This window comes from Myxocyprinus asiaticus, chromosome 40 (assembly GCF_019703515.2).
Source record: "Myxocyprinus asiaticus isolate MX2 ecotype Aquarium Trade chromosome 40, UBuf_Myxa_2, whole genome shotgun sequence".
Lineage (NCBI taxonomy): Eukaryota > Metazoa > Chordata > Actinopteri > Cypriniformes > Catostomidae > Myxocyprinus > Myxocyprinus asiaticus.
Window position 1 is genome coordinate 22,479,244 of NC_059383.1, and position 17,873 is coordinate 22,497,116.

Here is a 17,873-nt window from a genome sequence, read left to right on the forward strand (position 1 = left end):
TGGTTGGTTTGGTCTTTGAAAAAACTTATGAAAAATCCAATAGACTAAAAATCCCTATGGAAAATATGAATGGGAAAAACACTTCTGGAAACAAGATGGCTGGAAAAAAAGTGGGCGGGTGCTGTTGCTCTCTATTGTCACATCCCACTAGGGATGGGACGATATGTCGAATTTCAAAATTATGAACCACATCGTGGCATAACAATATTTCAAAATTTGCAACATTGTTTTCTGTCCATGTGATCATAAATGAAATGACCTGTCAAAAATCATAATCTCTCTATTACTTGATTTTTCCACTACTGCACTTTTTTCTACACTGCTTACAGGGTTCACACAAGGTCCTTGAAGGGCTTGAATATAGCTTTTAGAAATCTGAGTACTGGAATAACTGGAAAATCGGTTTGTTTTGATGAAAAGTGCTAGAGATTAAAGAGAGATCATTTCCTCCGTGTAATGTGTGTCCATCAAGGATGAGGCGTATTGTGAACTGAACTGTGAAATGCAAGTTGAAACTCTTACAGTGACAGTAACCTTTTTAGCATTTCTTATACAAATGAATGTAAACTCAATGTTTTTACATTTAAATTGTGCACATTATTTCAAACATATGATTATAGCTCAAATCATTATTATATATACCATTTCATGATATTATATTAAATAACAGAATGTAGAATTTTTTTTTTTAACAAAGTTAAAATGTTATTATAATAATGATGACAAATGATTAGAAAAATTAAATATTCACTTTCACATACTTTTTTCAGGACAGATTTTGTTCAGTTCTATTGCTTGTTCTGCACCTGATCAGCCTGAATGTACCCCACTATTTTTGAAAGCTTATTTGTTTGTGATCTTTTATTATAGAGAAAGGTCTATGAGCAACTTGTATTATTTACAATTTGAGCATTTAGATTGTGTATTACAGAAAATTTCTGTAATATTTGGTAATTTAAGTGTTATTATACCGAATCGAGATTATATCGAATTGTGAACCTCATATTGTATATTGAACCCTACATCCCACAGTCCAGCACACTGAAGGCATGTTGATACATTTCAGTCACAAATGTTTTGGCCATATAGTGTTGTAACTTGAGACAGATGAATATCAAACTTACATCATACCACAATACATTAAACCAAATTGATCTTGAACACATAAATAATAGCACACCAATTAAACTTTCATTAAGAACTATTTTTGTTCACCGTTTTAACAGCAGCAGAGGAGGGTGCCTCCACATCAACATATTTGTGTTATACTTGTGTTATACAGACTTAATTTATTCAAATTGAAATATTCTTGAGACAAAAAACAAGAACTTTTGCCTTTTGGAATCAAAATAAGAATGGGACATTATTAGAATGGAAGGACCACTACCACTTCCAAATTGCCTTAGCAGTTTGTATCTGAGTTGCACAACAATTATCAGATATTGTGGAAATTGCACTCTGTTTTAATCTAGTTCCATTGAACTTAGACTGGTAGTAAGAGTGAGTTAACATGGTGAATGGAAATGTCTGAATAGCTAATTGTTATATTAAGCTTTGAGAGACCAGTGCATCACCATCTCAGGTTCAGAGGAAGCTGGCGTCTGAGTGGATTGAGCTTGACGAGGCCGGAGTCAATTAACTGCTTTGTTGAGCTCATCAGTTCATGGTCCAGAAGTCTCTGTTCTTTTGTGTTTGTGGTTCAAGTGTGTTTTCTGATGTTTGCTCTTAAAGGAAGCCCAATAAAGGCATAGGAAGGAACAGTCAATAGTGCAGACAGATGACTCAGGTTTGCCATTCAACTCAAGAGAACAGCCTGATTCACCCAAAGTCCCTAGGTCCGTAATTGGAGACAGGAACAACATAAGTGATGTAGACTTAAAGGCCTAAAATGGTCAATAGTCCTAGAGGGTCCATTCACTATATAGACCTATAAGAAACAGGTCTTGCTTCCTACAAATCTAAAATGTATTCTCTTTAGCAAAGGCAATAATGTTTTGTTTACAAGTCCCTCACCAATTCTTACAAGCATGAACAATAACAAACAGTATTCACATGAATAGTGAGCCTGTAAATTATACAGACCCCTTAACAGTGCCATCAACTAAAGTTTGTGAGATTGCCAATAAGCCTTCCCATGATCACCATAAGGAAAAGCTGCTGTGGAAGGATTGTATTCAGTTCACTGTTCAGGTATAAACATTAAATTATCAAATATAAGTTATGTAAAATACTATTAAAGTTATGTTCCTGGTTTAAAACTAGTTATGCTTAATCGACAGCATTTGTTGTATAATGTTGCTTACAAAAAAAGGAAAAAAAAAGTTGTTTTAACATGGCCCTCATTGATTTAAAAAAAAAAAATGCAAAAATTGCAATTACAGGAAGGCATTTACAATGGAAGTGAATAGGGCTAGTCCATAGACATTAAAATACACACCGTTTCAAAAGTTTAGCCAATAGATGTAAATGAAATACGTGTTAACATTATTTTAGTGATATGAATCGCTTGCTAACTGTGTAAAGTTACATCCAATTTTACAACTTTGATGTCATGCGATGTAATGCTTTTAAACACAATAACGACAGTATATCCCCAATTTTTTCACACTAAAATCATGTAAATACATCAATCACCCCCCTCAACTACCTTCTTCCATGTAACTGTGCTTGTCAATCAGAAGGCTGCAGCCTAGTTAGGCTGGATATCTCAGCTGCCAAGTCATCAAGCACCATCGAAGGCCGTCTCAATTGGGAGGACCCTCGGAAGGCAGCCTCGTTTTGCAGCCTTCATTCGCAATATTTTGGAGGATGCATCAAGTGCATCCTTAGCGGCCTTCAATCACCCATAATCCTTTGCACATGTCCCAATTTATTTAAAACAAATAAATAAAATGCGGAAAACAAGTCCTTCTGCGAGCTATTGCACTAAGGCTGGGCGATGTGGCTTCAGAATTTATATCTCAATATTTTTCAGCAAATTGACGATATTCGATATATATCTCGATAATTATGTTTTTGCTCTGAAACAGCATAAAAGAGGAACCATCATTTCATCTAAACAACCATTGTAGCCATGTACAATTAATATTTCAAAGGCAATAAATAAAATCTATTTAAAAATGATGAGGGCATGTTTACCACAGTTTTTCAATAAATTAACATATGGGAGAGTAAAATGTAATTATTTTCATTGAGTTACACGTTTATACTTATATTTAACATACAATCATATATGGAAGCTTAATAAAAATCTTATTTGCCTTCATGTATTTTTACTAAAAAATGATTCTTTGTGAATGAACAAGGTGTGCAAAACTACTTCACTTATTTTTTGGAAACCAGATGAATATTGCATAGTACTAAATTATTACTGTGGAACCTAGTCAAGTTAATTAATATTATATAATACGAAATTATTATTATTTTCAGGATAATAAGATTTGTTAAAGATAAATTAATATACACTGGTGGCCAAACGTTTGGAATAATGTACAGATTTTGCTCTTATGGAAAGAAACTGGTACTTTTATTCACAAAGTGGCATTCAACTGATCACAATGTATAGTCAGGACATTAATAACGTGAAAAATTACTATTACAATTTGAATTAACTTAAACTATTTCAAAGAGTTCTCATCAAAAAATCCTCCATGTGCAGCAATGACAGCTTTGCAGATCCTTGGCATTCTAGCTGTTAGTTTGTCCAGATACTCAGGTGACATTTCACCCCACGCTTCCTGTAGCACTTGCCATAGATGGGCTGTCTTGTCAGGCACTTCTCTTGCACCTTACAGTCTAGCTGATCCCACAAAAGCTCAATGGGGTTAAGATCCATAACAGTCTTTTCCAATTATCTATTGTCAAATGTCTGTTTCTTTGCCCACTCTAACCTTTTCTTTTTGATTTTCTGTTTCAAAAGTGGCTTTCTGTAAAGCGGAAGAGGCGGAAACCTTTATGATGAAGCCATGTACAATTACAAGACTGTCTCATTCTAGCACTGAAAGCTGAGGAAGAGCTTAGCCTACAGCCTCAGAAGGACTGGTCTAGGAAGGACACAGCCTAACTAGGCTGCAGCCTTACGATTGAGAAGCACCCCAAGTCTATTGGATTATTTTTAGCCTGTTTTACCATCCTCCAGCTGTAAGTTGTTAGTCCAGTCACTTAGAAATGTAATAGCACACCTGTCCATAACAGGCCAAACAATTTGAGGTATCATACTGTAAATGTCAGTAGCACAAATGGTGTGGGACAAGTTTACTTTGGGTTTTAAGCTTAAGAAAAAACCCAAACCTAAATATGAGCAATAGTGATAGTGATACTGCTTTAACATCACAGAAGAATCAAGTTTCTGATGAATAAGGTAAATGTGATCTGCAAAGAACTGCAAAGGAACTGTCTCTTCCCCCTCATGGTGTCATAGATGATTACTCCAAAGGCAGTGCTTTCCAGCACACAAAGAAGCCTACCCACCACATAAATCTGAAAGGAATGCTGAAAGAGTCCCTGATGAACAATTACCTTTAGAACATCTCACGTGTCTTCTCCAAAAGCAAAAAGTATGCCTTATGTATTAACATAAGCTCTTAAAGAGCAGAAAATCGATTGTTTTTTGTTTTGTTTTTTTCTTCTGTTAAGTGATGCTCTTCCTGAGGATATTCTGTTCAGAATCAGGAATGAAAAATACTGGATTTCATTTGTGGCGTAAAAAGAAAACCTCAGAATGGTGATATTAGAAACAAAAATCTGAGAAGAGAATTTCTAATATGCTCTTTGCTCATGGCAAAGTTTTGCATGCTAAGGTTATATGAATAGATATGAAGTTGGTCCTGGGAAAGAAGAGAGAGAACAAAGATAAAAGAACTTAAACGTGAGATGAATTGAAAGTGTAGTGTCCTGTTGGAGAGGACTAAGTGTTAAATTATACCCACATTTTAGCAACAACATCACAGGGCATACAGGAGGCCCTCTTATGTTAGGCACCAATACCATGAAATCTTTGTAGGGTAGTAAATATCTCCACATATAATTCCACCGAGCCCTAAGAGGGCGTGTTTCTATAACAGTACTGGAGGAAACCTGTCCTTTTGCAACAGGCAAATTTCCAAGCATTAAAACATGAGAACCTAATAACAAAGTGTACAAATTCATGCAAGGTTAAGTATCCTCTGTCTGTCCCCTACTTTTAACCGATAGCAAGCAATTAATTTTAATGTCTTGTAGCTGAGCTGACACAATAAATCTTTGCCCTCCACTGATCTCTGTGGACAGAACAGCGGCATTTTCATCTTTTTAACTTCCACATGCGAGTTATTTAATTCAGTATGGAGAATGTAAACTGTGGTTCTGGACGTGGTCGTGTTGATGATATGTCAGTCTTGAGAATGAATCACTGATCCAGATCACAAAGAGGACAAGATGCAAAGATGCTGAAGAAATTCTACCTGACCAACAGCTTTTTTCAAACAAACCTCCTTAAAACCCCACCAAATACATTAGCACACACAAAACACTTTATGTGGGAAGACTTTCGTGAAGGCTTCATTGAGCTAAACATTCATACCAACACTGCATACTTCAAATCACTTGCTGAATCATTTGTACTAATGTATCCACTGCACGGTTCACTTTTTGAAATACAATCAGAATGATGCAGCCTCAGTTGAAATTTAAAGGGAACAATTTTTAAGTAGAAATCATTTCAGAAATAATGCAGAAAAACAAACCTGGAGGGCACGAGCACTCTTGCGTCGCTTCTCGTGCTGTGCGAATTTTTGACACTCCCTCTTTAAGTCTCTGTTAAAAAAGACATATATATTTTAATTATTTACAGTTGAAACCAGAAGTTTACATACACTTAGGTTGAAGTCATTAAAATTAATTTTTTAACCACTCCACCGATTTCAAATTAGCAAACTATAGTTTTGCCAAGTCATTTAGGACATCTACTTTGTGCATGACAAGTAATTTTTCCAACAATTGTTTACAGACAGATTGTTTAATTGACTATTACAATTCCAGTGGGTCAGAAGTTTACTGTGCCTTTAAGCAGCTTGGAAAATACCAAGCCTTTAAGCAATTAGCCAATTAGGCTAATTGGACTAAATTGCAGGTGTAACTGTGGATGTATTTTAAGGCCTACCTTCAAACTCTGTGCCTCTTGGCTTGACATCATGGGAAAATAAAAATAAATCAGCTAAGACCTCAGAAAAAAATGTGTGGACCTCCACAAGTCTGGTTCATCATTGGGAGCAATTTCCAAATGCCTGAAGGTACCACGTTCATCTGTACAAACAATAGTACGCAAGTATAAACACCATGGAACCATGCAGCCATCATACCACTCTGGAAGGAGATGCATTCTGTCTCCTAGAGATGAACGTAGTTTGGTGCGAAAAGTGAAAATCAATCCCAGAACAACAGCAAAGGACCTTGTGAAGATGCTGGAGGAAACAGGTAGACAAGTATCTATATCCACAGTAAAACGAGTCCTATATCATCATAACCTGAAAGGCTGCTCAGCAAGGAAGAACCCACTGCTCCAAAACCACCATAAAAAAGACAGACTACAGTTTGCAAGTGCACATGGGGACAAAGATCTAACTTTTTAAAGAAATGTCCTCTGATGAAACAAATATTGAACTGTTTGGCCATAATGACCATCGTTATGTTTGGAGAAAAAAGGGTGAGGCTTGCAAGCTGAAGAACACCATCCTAACCGTGAAGCATGGGGGTGGCAGCATCATGTTGTGGGGGTGCTTTGCTGCAGGAGGGACTGGTGCACTTCACAAAATAGATGGCATCATGAGGAAGGAAAATTATGTGTATATATTGAAGCAACATCTCAAGACATCAGCCAAGAAGTTAAAGCTTGTCGCAAATGGGTCTTCCAAATGGACAATAACCCCAAGCATACCTCCAAAGTTGTGGCAAAATGGCTTAAGGACAACAAAGTCAAGGTACTGGAGTGGCCATCACAAAGATCTAACTTCAGTCTGATAGAAAATTTGTGGGCAGAACTGAAAAAGCGTGTGCGAGCAAGGAGGCCTACAAAACTGACTCAGTTACACCAGTTCTGTCTGGAGGAATGGGCCAAAATTCCAGCAACTTTTTGTGAGAAGCTTGTGGAAGGCTATCCAAAACTTTGACCCAAGTTAAACAATTTAAAGGCAATGCAACCAAATACTAACAAATTGTATGTAAACTTCTGACCCACTGGGAATGTGATGTTATAAATAAAGGCTGAAACAAACCATTCTCTCTACTGTTATTCTGACATCTCACATTCTTAAAATAAAGCAGTGATCCTAACTGACCTAAGACAGGGAATATCTTCTACAATTAAATGTCAGGAATTGTGAAAAACTGAGTTTAAATGTATTTGGCTAAGGTGTATGTAAACTCCTGACTTCAACTGTATATTATAGTAGTTTAGTGTTTTAATGCCTTTGCTTTAATTTTTAGTTCGCTCACGTTTAACACTGAACGGTCTATATTTGCGCACCAGTAAAAGACTTACAATTACCGTGTTTGCCCCTTAAACAGATCATCTGATCACATACTAATTAATAAAACAAATCTATTTAATTTTTAACCAGCTCTATTTTATTTATTCAGAATAAATGCGTTCTATTGACATTAATTGTTTGACAAATGAATACGTGGAGAAAACTCACAAGCCAAATGTGACAAGTGAATCCAAATAAACTGTCTTGTGATCATAAATATTTATAAGAGCTGCAATGAAGTGTTTAAGTTGGTGGTGAACTCACCTCTTGCACAAGTTTTTCTATCGCATCCCAAAGAGTCGCGTTCGCATCCAAAGTCGCGTGCACAGGTTGAATAACCGACAGTCGCTCCATCTCAAGAAGCTTCATTTTACGCTCAATCTGAGAAGTTTTCACGTTCATAAACAGACATACGGCCACCGAAAACGCGGACAACAAAAAGCATAAGAGAGTTGTCAAGCAATGAATCATTTGGGATTTGTGATGTCCACTGCTGGCTGATGCCTTTAACACGTCTTTTGCCACAGAAACCATTTTGGACATTATGATTATCTTCCAAAATGTTTTCCTTGCTCTTTAATCTTCTTTTGAGACGCAGGTAGACCTTCGTTTCAGTAAAGGCTTCTGAGATACTGCAGTTGACAGGAGACGCAACGATGTGGCGCTCACTTGCAGAGCGCGTGCTATTAAAAATCTACTGCACGAGACAAGCTGACGGTCGCGCGCAACTGTGTCTCGAGCACAGGTTAAATTGTTGCCCTAGTAAGTGCGTCTCTTATAGAAAGAGTTCAGTCAGTTCCATTTCCCCGCTGAACGCACGCCAATAGAACAATGTAAATGATGAATTGAGTTTAAAATACTGTAAACACTACTTTGGAAATGTAAAGGGCAGCAATTGCAAGAACTCTTCTTTAGGCTAAGGATAAGAATTTTTATATAAATGTGAATGATCATTTATTGGTAGTTTATTGCACGAATTTGATCACCTCAGAGTGCCTGTCAGGACAGCTGAACTGTTTTACTTCAATCGTCATGAGATCCACATAATGTTCATTAGTGTTTTAAAAAATTATATTGAAATTCAACGAATAACTGTATATCTACTAGCGCGTCTTTAAAGTCCTTGATCAGAACAGTCCTGCGGTGCCATCTGCAGGACAGAAGTTATATTATCGGTCGCGTTTTTTGTTTTATTTTTTTGCTAACACAATATGACAAAATAAATCTGTATGGTTGTCTTGGCCAAAGGTCATATCACTATCATCAATAAGTTAGAGAATTACAAAATAACAGATCACAAAATCCCATTTGACAAACACAAGACACAAACAGTGTGCATACAAAGCATTCAAGTTTATTTTGCCGAAAATACACAGGAATTTGGCCCATATATTCAAACAGACAATAAAAACAGACAGAGGATGTAAAGTAGGCAGTCTTTAAGCTGACTGATACAGTCAGCAGCAGGTCTCCCCGGGAGCATTAATGTTCAAGTGTCCCCTTCAAAGTCAATTTCTCCTAACTTTTCGTAATGGGTTGAAGAAAGGATGTCCGATGGCTTGTTCCAGGGTGATCCGTTTCGATGAGTCATACTCCATCATCTTCTGAAGCAGGTCAAACAACAGCTCGTGCTCTGGGGTTTTAGAGGACATGTATTGCTGAACAAAGAGCAGAGAGTCAATTATGTTTCGAACTAAGTAATCCAAACACAAATATGACTCGTTTTCAAATTCACTACAAATAGTTTCAATCAAAGAGCATCAATAGATGTCCAGAAGAAATCCAGAAGACTCATAATTTATGGATAACAAACACAGTGATTAAAGAAGAAAACTTCAAAAGATCACTGAAATTTATCAAGAGAAAAACAACTATTAATTCTGAGAAAAACTTGCTGCCCTGTGTTTTCATTCCTAAATCTTTGAGATTTTGTGCATAAATTAGAACAAGAAATCAAAAACAACTCTGAGGCAACAGATATTATACAAACTGGTTTCCAGGACTAAAGCACTTTTTTTTTTTTTTTTTTTTTTTAAGGAGATCAGTAAAATCAGCTCAATGTAATTAAAATATTGGGAATCTGTGCTTCAGTGTATAGTAGACATATGGCTTCATGGTTAGTAGCCATATGACTACAACATAGTACGGTATACAGTGATCCTTACCCTTAGAGGTTTACAGTGTTTCCTCACGTATCTCCCAGCCGAGCTGAGTTCATCCCAGTCCAGTTTATCATGATGCACATAGCGTCGCTTCCTAACAATGAACCACAGTCAACGATCAGTCTCTTTCTCTCACAGATCACTTAGCCTCCATCCAAAAACATCATATCTTTTTTTGCATAATGAAGAAAATGCATTTAAAAATTAGCAACTCCTCATATTTTTAAGCAACTGCACCTGGTTTTCTGGAGTAAGTGAGTAGGAATGGGGCCTAGAACCCTCTCCATCATGGCAAGATGCTCCTTACTGTCATGAGTCTGAAAAGAGGAAGGATTTACAGTAAGTATGCTTCATTTAAAAACATGTTATGATGTTCCTAACGGAAATTTCCTACCTGAAACAATGTTAATCCTAGATAGAACTCAATCAGAATACAGCCCAAACTCCACACATCACATGACTGGTTCCAGCCCAGTTCTGCCAACAGAGCATTTTGCATTTTCATTAGTAATACATGACCACTTTTCAGTGCATTCAACAACAGCATTAAAGGGTTAGTACACCCAAGAATGAAATTCTCTCATTTACGAACCCTCATGCCTTCTCAGATGTGTATGACTTAACTTTCTTCTGCTGAACACAAATGAAGATTTTTTGAAGAATATCTCAGCTCTGTAGATCCATACAAAGCAAGTGAATGGTGACCAAAACTTTGAAGCTCTAAAAAGCAAATAAAGGCAGCAATCCATAAGACTCCAGTGATTTAATCTGTCTTCTGAAGCAATCCAATCAGTTTTGAAGATCTGACACGATCATGATTTCAAGCTCAATTAAACTTCCTAGTACTTGATGCATGAGCAGAATGCTAGATGGCACAAGGAAGTGTAATCGAGCTTGAAATCGTGATCGCCAAGGAGACTGCTGATGTCAAGATTTATAGTAAAAAGGGAGTTACATTTTGGTCTGTTCTCACCCAAAACCTACTGGATCACTTCTGAAGACATGGATTTACCTACTGGAGTCATATGGATTACTTTTATGCTGCCTTTATGTGCTTTTAGGACATATTCTTCTAAAAATCTTCATTTGTGTTCAGCAAAAGAAAGAAAGTCATACACATCTGGAATGGCATGAGGGTGAGTAAATGATGAGAGAATTTTCCAAGAAATGGTAGAAAGTAAGCAGCTCACCTAAAATAACTTCGGGGGCTCTGTAGTGGCGAGTTGACACCACAGAGGTGTGATGCTCGTGGTCATATGTAGCATTACCAAAGTCTACCACTTTGACATCCAACCTCTTCAAGGTCCTCTCATCTCGTTTCTGTAACATCATAGTAGTTACAATTATAACTGCAACAACAAAGTAATTATTCAGACATGTGACGTTTCATGATGTGATTACTCACCATCTTGGAGTTATAATCCATGTCATACGTGGAGTCCACAAAGAGAATATTTTCAGGCTTAAGGTCAGTGTGCGTCAGTTTATTTTGATGCAGAACTAATGGAAAAGAACCATGTTTTATCACTTGAGCTTATTATGCATTTTATTATCATTATTTTACTCTAATTATGATTATTATTTTAAAGCTGGGTTAGTGTCATATGTCCTTTTCAGAGGTAGTATTTCTATAACAACAATTTCTTTTCATTTTTAAAAATTAACACGTCTTTACTCACAGCGTATAGCTTTAAAGATCTGATCTGCCATGCATCTGATCTGGTCCACTGAGAAGGGCATGAATCCATTCTCTTTAAGAAAGTCATATGTGCTCAGTCCCAGCAGCTCAAATACTATGCAGATGTGACCATGGTGATCAAACCAATCCAGCATCCGAACACAGGCACTGAAAAAGCAAAAGACATATATATGTAGATGGTTATTATTCATCTTCATCCAAAAAGCTTCGCCTATTTCCAAATTTCACTGTGAAATATGACAAATCTTGACAAATATTTCACAAATAACCTTAGAAACACAAACATTTTCTACTCTTAAGTCAGATACTCACAATTTCTTATCGCCATCAAGCGAGTTTATCCGCTCAAGCACATCTACTTCTGTCATGGCTGCCTCCCGATAGCGCTCAATATTTTTGATGATCTTCAGGGCCACTCTTGCACCACCTCTGCAAATAAAGCACATACAAAAGTTAAAGGGATAGTTCATCCAAAAATTAACCATTTACTCACCCTCTTTCCATCCCAGATGTGAATGACTTTCTTCTGCAGAACACAAGTGAACATTTTTAGAATATCTCAGTTCTGTAGATCCATGCAATGCAATTGAATTGTGACCAAAATTTGACGCTCCAAAAAGCACATCAAAGCAGCATCAAAGCAATCAAAATAATGGCAGTGGTTTAATCCATATCTTCTTAAGTAACCTAAGCGGTTTAGGTTGAAAACGGAGCATTTTTTCACTTTACATCTTACCATTGCAGTCTCTCACCTCAATCATGATTTCAAACTCGATTACACTACCTAGTGCTTGACGCATAGAGTGCTAGATTGCTCTTGAAATTGTAATTGAGCTTGAAATCATGATCGCCAAGGAGACTGCCGATGTCAAGATTTATGGTGAAAAAGTAATTATACTTTGGTTTGTTCTCACCCAAAACTGATTGGATCACTTCAGAAGACACGGATTAAACCACTGGAGATATATGGATTACTTTTATGCTGCTTTTATGTGCTTCTTGGAGCTTTCAAGTTTTGGTCACCATTCACTTGCATTGTAAGGACCTATAGAACTGAGATATTCTTCTAAAAATCTTCATTTGTGTACTGCAGAAGAAAGAAAGCCATACACATCTGGGATGGCATGAGGGTGAGTAAAAATGAGAATTTTTAATTTTGAGTGAACTAACCCTTTAAAGGGCAGTAGTGTAGTCTAGGGCAGTGGTTCCCAAAGTGTGAGGCGGCACTGCAGGGGAGGCGTGGGGATACGGTGGGATTGGAGGAGAAGTCCATTAAAAAAAAACTAATTATTATTATTATTAATAATATTATTATCAAACTTTTGAAGCATGCTTCCAACCCAACTGAGTGTCAATTGTGCAACTGATTGATATATTTCAGCTGCACTGTTGAGTTTGTTGAGGACAGAGACTCTCTGAAGAGAGACGGCTGCCATGCCAGTTTGTTTTATTGTTCATTTTAAAGCATTAAATCCACTGTTAAATCCTCTGCTTTTGTGAGAACAGGGTTTTTCCTGCAATGAAAAATTTTCAATGCAGGAAATGTAACTACATATCTCAAATATTAATTGCAATTACAAAAAATATTTTATTATAAAAAAAAAAAAAAAACTGTATCACACGTGATGACCAAAGACCATTTTTGAACCAGGAAAAACCCTGAAGAAGCGTTTTTAATGTGCAGCACATTTTTAACTATTTCAAAATTAGTTATTAGTAATTAGTTACAATTACATTTGAACAAAATGACATCAACTTTAGTTTTATCTTCTGTTTACAGAGACAATAAATAGCTTTTTGTATGACTATGCAATCCATTTTACTACGAAAGGTGCGAATGGGTTTCAATCCGATAGAAAATTTGTGGGCAGAACTGAAAAAGCGTGTGCGAGCAAGGAGGCCTACAAACCTGACTCAGTTACACCAGCTCTGTCTGGAGGAATGGGCCAAAATTCCAGCAACTTATTGTGAGAAGCTTGTAGAAGACTACCCAAAAGGTTTGATCCACGTTAAACAATTTAAAGGCAATGCAACCAAATACTAACAAAGTGTATGTAAACTTCTGACCCATTAGGAATGTAATGATATGAAATAAAAGCTGAAATAAATCATTCTCTCTACTATTATTCTGATATTTCACATTCTTAAAATAGTGATCCTAACTGACATAAGAAAGGGAATGTTTTCTATGATTAAATGTCAGGAATTGTGAAAAACTGAGTTTAAATGTATTTAAAAGGTTTATGTAAACTTCTGACTTCAAATTTGTGTTAGTTTATTAATTAGAGTAATTATAAAGTATTAGCAATTTTCATATTAGCCTAATGAAGCAAACATTAATGACACCTATTAATTTAAAAACATATTTTCCATACCATGGTTCTTAGTAGTGTACTGTACACCACCCCAAACTTACCCTGATATACATTCATCAAGCTCATGTGGGACTATAATTTTTTTTTTTTTTTTATGGAAAAAATATATCTTACACATTTTAGATGTAATTCAAGGAATTATGGAATTTTAGAGACCGGGTGCATTTTACATACATACATACATATATATATACATATATATATATATATATATACATATATACATATATATATATATATACATATATATATATATATACATATATATATACACACACACACACGCACGCACACACACACAAACAAATGGTCAAAAGTTTTGAAACACTTGACTGAAATGTTTCTCATGATCTTAAAAATCTTTTGATCTGAAGGCGTATGCTTAAATGTTTGAAATTAGTTTTGTAGACAAAAATATAATTGTGCCACCATATTAATTTATTAGAAGTTAATTGAGAAAATGTCAAGAGTACATGTCTGCAAATTCTAGGCAAACGGTGACTACTTTGAAGATGCTAAAATATAACACAGTTTTGATTTATTTTGGATTTTGTTTAGTCACAACATAATTCCCATAGTTCCATTTATGTTATTCCATAGTTTTGATGACTTTATTATTCTAAAATGTAAAAAAAAAAAAAAAACAATTATAATAATGAATGAGTAAGTGTTTCAAAACTTTTGACCGGTAGTGTATATACTGCATGTATGTATATGTGTGTGTGTGTGTGTGTGATATATATACACACACACACACACACAGTATGTATGTGTGTGTTTGGCGGTCCTTCATGAATTCACAGTATGCCCACCTCTTCAGACACTACTACACCACTGTTAAAGGGGTATGAACTCACAACAGAGACAAAGAATTCACTAACTCTGGACAGCTTACTTTGAACGGTCAAGGCACTCCACCACTTTTCCAAAGGCTCCTTCGCCCAGGGTGCCTACAATCTCATCTATAAACGTGATAAAAAAAAAAAAAAAAAAAAGAAGTCATAAGTAAAGCTTTATGACATGGATGCAAATAAAAGCAGATTTTATAGTACAACTGGGGACTCAAACTTTGTTAACAAGTTAATTTCATTTTTTTTAAATTCATCACATTCATTGAGAATTAAAGTCTCAATTAAAGTTTCACACATGAGAGGTAAATTCATAATGGTTAAATTTAGAAGTCTTCAAAGTTCCCCATTTTACCCCCAAGTGTAACCTGAATTCTCCCACTAATAGACACATAACAGACAGTTATAAAGAGAAAGGTTTTGTTCTATACATCTTGTTCTTAGCATGTCTCCATTGTGATAGACCAGGTGACCCTCCTCATCATCCTCAATACTCTTGGTTCTTTTCCTGCGATGACTTCTCTGGAGGAGGGGGAAGGGATGTTCATGGGCACCAGCACCACCATCATCATCATCACCAAACACCAGAATCAGGCCCGTAAACGTCATTCATTCATTCAGCGAGGGGGGTTGATGAAGGGGAGGGAGTGATTCGGACCCGTTCAAAACCCCACGCCAGGCCACAGCAGCAGCAATTTCAAATTCATCGCCAAGCAACGGCACAGGGCCACCATAGTGTGTGTTACAGAAGAAAGACATGGCAACACATTTTCAGACAAGAAACAATGAAGTGCACTTAAGAACAGCTAAGTCACGCCCCTTAATTTGTGCATGAAGTGAATGAAGCACAAATGCATGACACCTTGACCACGCTGCTGTAGACTTACAGCAGATGGTTTCTAAGGTAAATATATTACTATTACTCTTTCTACATTCATGACAGAGGAGATTTACCTTTTTTTATAAAGACAGCACGCATAAATGTGGTTGCATTGACAAATACATTGTTTCAAGCAGAAATACAATGAGAAATTGTTTACCGAGTCTGAGCAGGGGCTGTGATGGCGTGATCGCTGGCGTTCTCTACTGCTGTGCCGACTCCTCCCACTGCGTCCGGATGACTTGCTGTAGTGGTAACCATTCTTCTCCCTCTCGGTCTCTTTGACCTGCTCCATTTGGCCAGCATTATCGCCATGCTCCGGACTGGCCTCTCTGGCCCTGCGCTCACACCACTCCAGCCTCTTTGTGCTTATATGACACCTGTCAGTAATACAGATCAGACACTGAGGAAGACACATCCGCAAAAAAAAAAAAAAATGGACAATGGGGATGTGTCCAAGGCCTTTGACAGCTAAATGTATAGGTCCCTCTAACTGCAATTTACTGACCCTTTCACCAGTGAATAAGGAACACTGTATCGTGATCTGCTGGGTGCTGAATGCATCAAGTGTCTTCTCGAAAGAGAGGAGTCCACGAGCAAGTCTATACTTAGAAACCGCCACAGAAACAAGCTCTGAGAGAGAGGTTATGATTGAAGGCGACTGTCAACGTTGCAACAGTAAATCATTTAGGAGGATGCCTGAGCTGATGGCATGGCAGAACCTCGTGTCTGATTTAAACAACTTGTATTCCAAATAACAGAACATTCCGCCACTACGCTATAGGTTGACAAATGTGTACAGCAACTGGAGGCCCTCTTGATTTATATTATTACCCTTTACAGGCTGTAAGATCTATTATTTAAAGATTATGTGATGCATTCTGGAGGGCTTGTGCTTTAGGAAATAAATGTCCCTGTTGTAGTGGGAGATCGCAGATTTACAAGGTCTCAGATTTTATTTCAAAATGCCCGGAGTGTTAAATGAAAACTAATCAAATGGCTGTTAGCATTTTCTACAACCTAAAAACACCAATGTGAGAGTATACGGACCAATCTTGAATCTTGCAACATAAAGTTTGTTAATAATCCCACTGTCAAATCTCAATGTCAGAACAATTTTACATCAACAGGATTCTCAGGATTGCTGGCACTGATTAGGGCTGAGACAGGCCCAATTACAGCACCTGAATCCAAGAACATGCTACAGTATGTCATGTAAGAAACAAGTTGACAGAGCACTAATCCAACCACAAATCTAGCAAACAAGCTGCATTCAAACAGAAACACACACTCCAAATGTTAATATCACACACTGAAAGTGAATGAATACTCTTGATTGACTTACCTCTCGTAAGTTTTGTAGTGATGATGCCGTCCAGGCTGACTCTCTTTTTCCCCGCTCTGGGAGCTGCACCTCGGCCTCTTGTGCACCTCCACTCTCTCCTCCCAGCTATACTCCGCAATCCAGCCATTCGGCGAGCGCATCCGCTTAGATCGTAGCATCTCACAACACCACCAGAATAGAAAAAAAAAGCTCCAAGTCATAAAAATTACGACAAGGAAACAGTATCCAAGAACATTCCCTACACCTGCTGAGCTGTATAATTCAATACAGCCGAGGTGATGCCAGCTCTCTACTCCACATCTGATTAAATGTCAAACTCACAGCAGTGTAACAGTTGTTTTGACTTGTTAGAACGGAGTTGGACAGTTTACCATGCAGTAAATACGTGTTAACGGATATTGCATTGCTTATTTACAGGGAATTTAACATCTCAAATTAGGGTTAGTTACCTCTATATTAAGGTTTGGCATAATACTCATCCCAGAACCTTGAACGCAATGTTCTTCAATAAATGTGCAGGTGATCTACTGATAAGATCACGAGTACTCGTGATGTCTGTAAAGTCTCACATCAGTACACAGAAAGCGCGAGAGTTTTTAATGTTTGTTTACATTAGCCTTTTAACAAAGAGCTAGCGAGTTAGCCACCGCCCTTCTGTCTCAAATAAACAAACCTGCTCATCTCAACTGAGTCATACTGCCAAACGACTGTCCGATTTTCTGATTGCATATAGAATTTTCACAATAAAAGTGACGTAAAAATGTAAACAGTCGGGTAAAGTAAAACGCAACGCTTCAAATAGTAAGCGTTTTTCTTGGGTAGGTAGTGGGTTAGCTTCCACACAAACACGCATTATATGTCACCCACCGCAGTTTACTGCCACCTCGAGCTAATGAAAACATGTAAAAGGAAGTTTTATGTTACATATTTAAACTTAAAATACACTCACCTTTCACCCGTATATTCAGCTCGTGAAATAAGACGCTGCGCTTTCCACTGAGCTCCACAACGATTACGACTTCCGCTTTACCCTTGTTGATCTTTTCCGGTTACGGGGAT

General features: G+C 37.1%; 2 protein-coding genes across 4 annotated transcripts in view; both read right to left on the minus strand.

The window, feature by feature from the left end:
• LOC127431126 (collagen alpha-1(XXIII) chain) overlaps positions 1-8,183 on the minus strand; it is a 154,751-nt gene extending 146,568 nt beyond the window's left edge. Inside the window, exons 1-2 of the mRNA XM_051681399.1 lie at positions 7,770-8,183; positions 5,724-5,793 (exon numbers count right to left, since the gene is read on the minus strand). Of these exons, the coding sequence (XP_051537359.1) occupies positions 5,724-5,793; positions 7,770-8,048 (349 nt within the window). The 5' untranslated portion in view covers positions 8,049-8,183. The remainder of the gene's footprint in view (positions 1-5,723; positions 5,794-7,769) is intronic.
• A 656-nt stretch (positions 8,184-8,839) lies between these two features.
• Positions 8,840-17,873, minus strand: clk4b (CDC-like kinase 4b). Of its 3 annotated transcripts, XM_051681376.1 has the most exons (13): positions 17,764-17,873; positions 16,815-16,972; positions 15,630-15,849; positions 15,021-15,111; positions 14,637-14,703; positions 11,679-11,795; positions 11,347-11,513; positions 11,073-11,167; positions 10,858-10,987; positions 10,062-10,144; positions 9,905-9,984; positions 9,671-9,761; positions 8,840-9,163 (listed from the first exon to the last, which is right to left on the minus strand). In XM_051681376.1, exons 2-13 carry the CDS (start codon positions 16,970-16,972, stop codon positions 9,014-9,016), a joined length of 1,449 nt encoding a protein of 482 aa, XP_051537336.1. In that variant the 5' UTR covers positions 17,764-17,873; the 3' UTR covers positions 8,840-9,013. The 3 variants fall into 3 exon arrangements, with proteins under 3 accessions (XP_051537336.1, XP_051537338.1, XP_051537337.1); XM_051681378.1 differs by lacking the exons at positions 15,021-15,111; positions 16,815-16,972; positions 17,764-17,873 and adding an exon at positions 12,537-12,592 and having other exon boundaries at positions 15,630-15,769; XM_051681377.1 differs by lacking the exons at positions 15,021-15,111; positions 16,815-16,972; positions 17,764-17,873 and having other exon boundaries at positions 15,630-15,769.

What these genes read in the sequence shown, in the direction of transcription:
- clk4b (XM_051681376.1), bottom strand. Translation starts at nt 16,972, where the DNA reads ATGCTACGATCTAAGCGGATGCGCTCGCCGAATGGCTGGATTGCGGAG. An exon ending in TGGATTATAACTCCAAGATG is followed by an intron (nt 10,988 to 11,072) that starts GTGAGTAATCAC and finishes ATGATGTTACAG; the next exon opens with AAACGAGATGAGAGGACCTT. An exon ending in AACACTGTAAACCTCTAAGG is followed by an intron (nt 9,164 to 9,670) that starts GTAAGGATCACT and finishes CTCTTTGTTCAG; the next exon opens with CAATACATGTCCTCTAAAAC.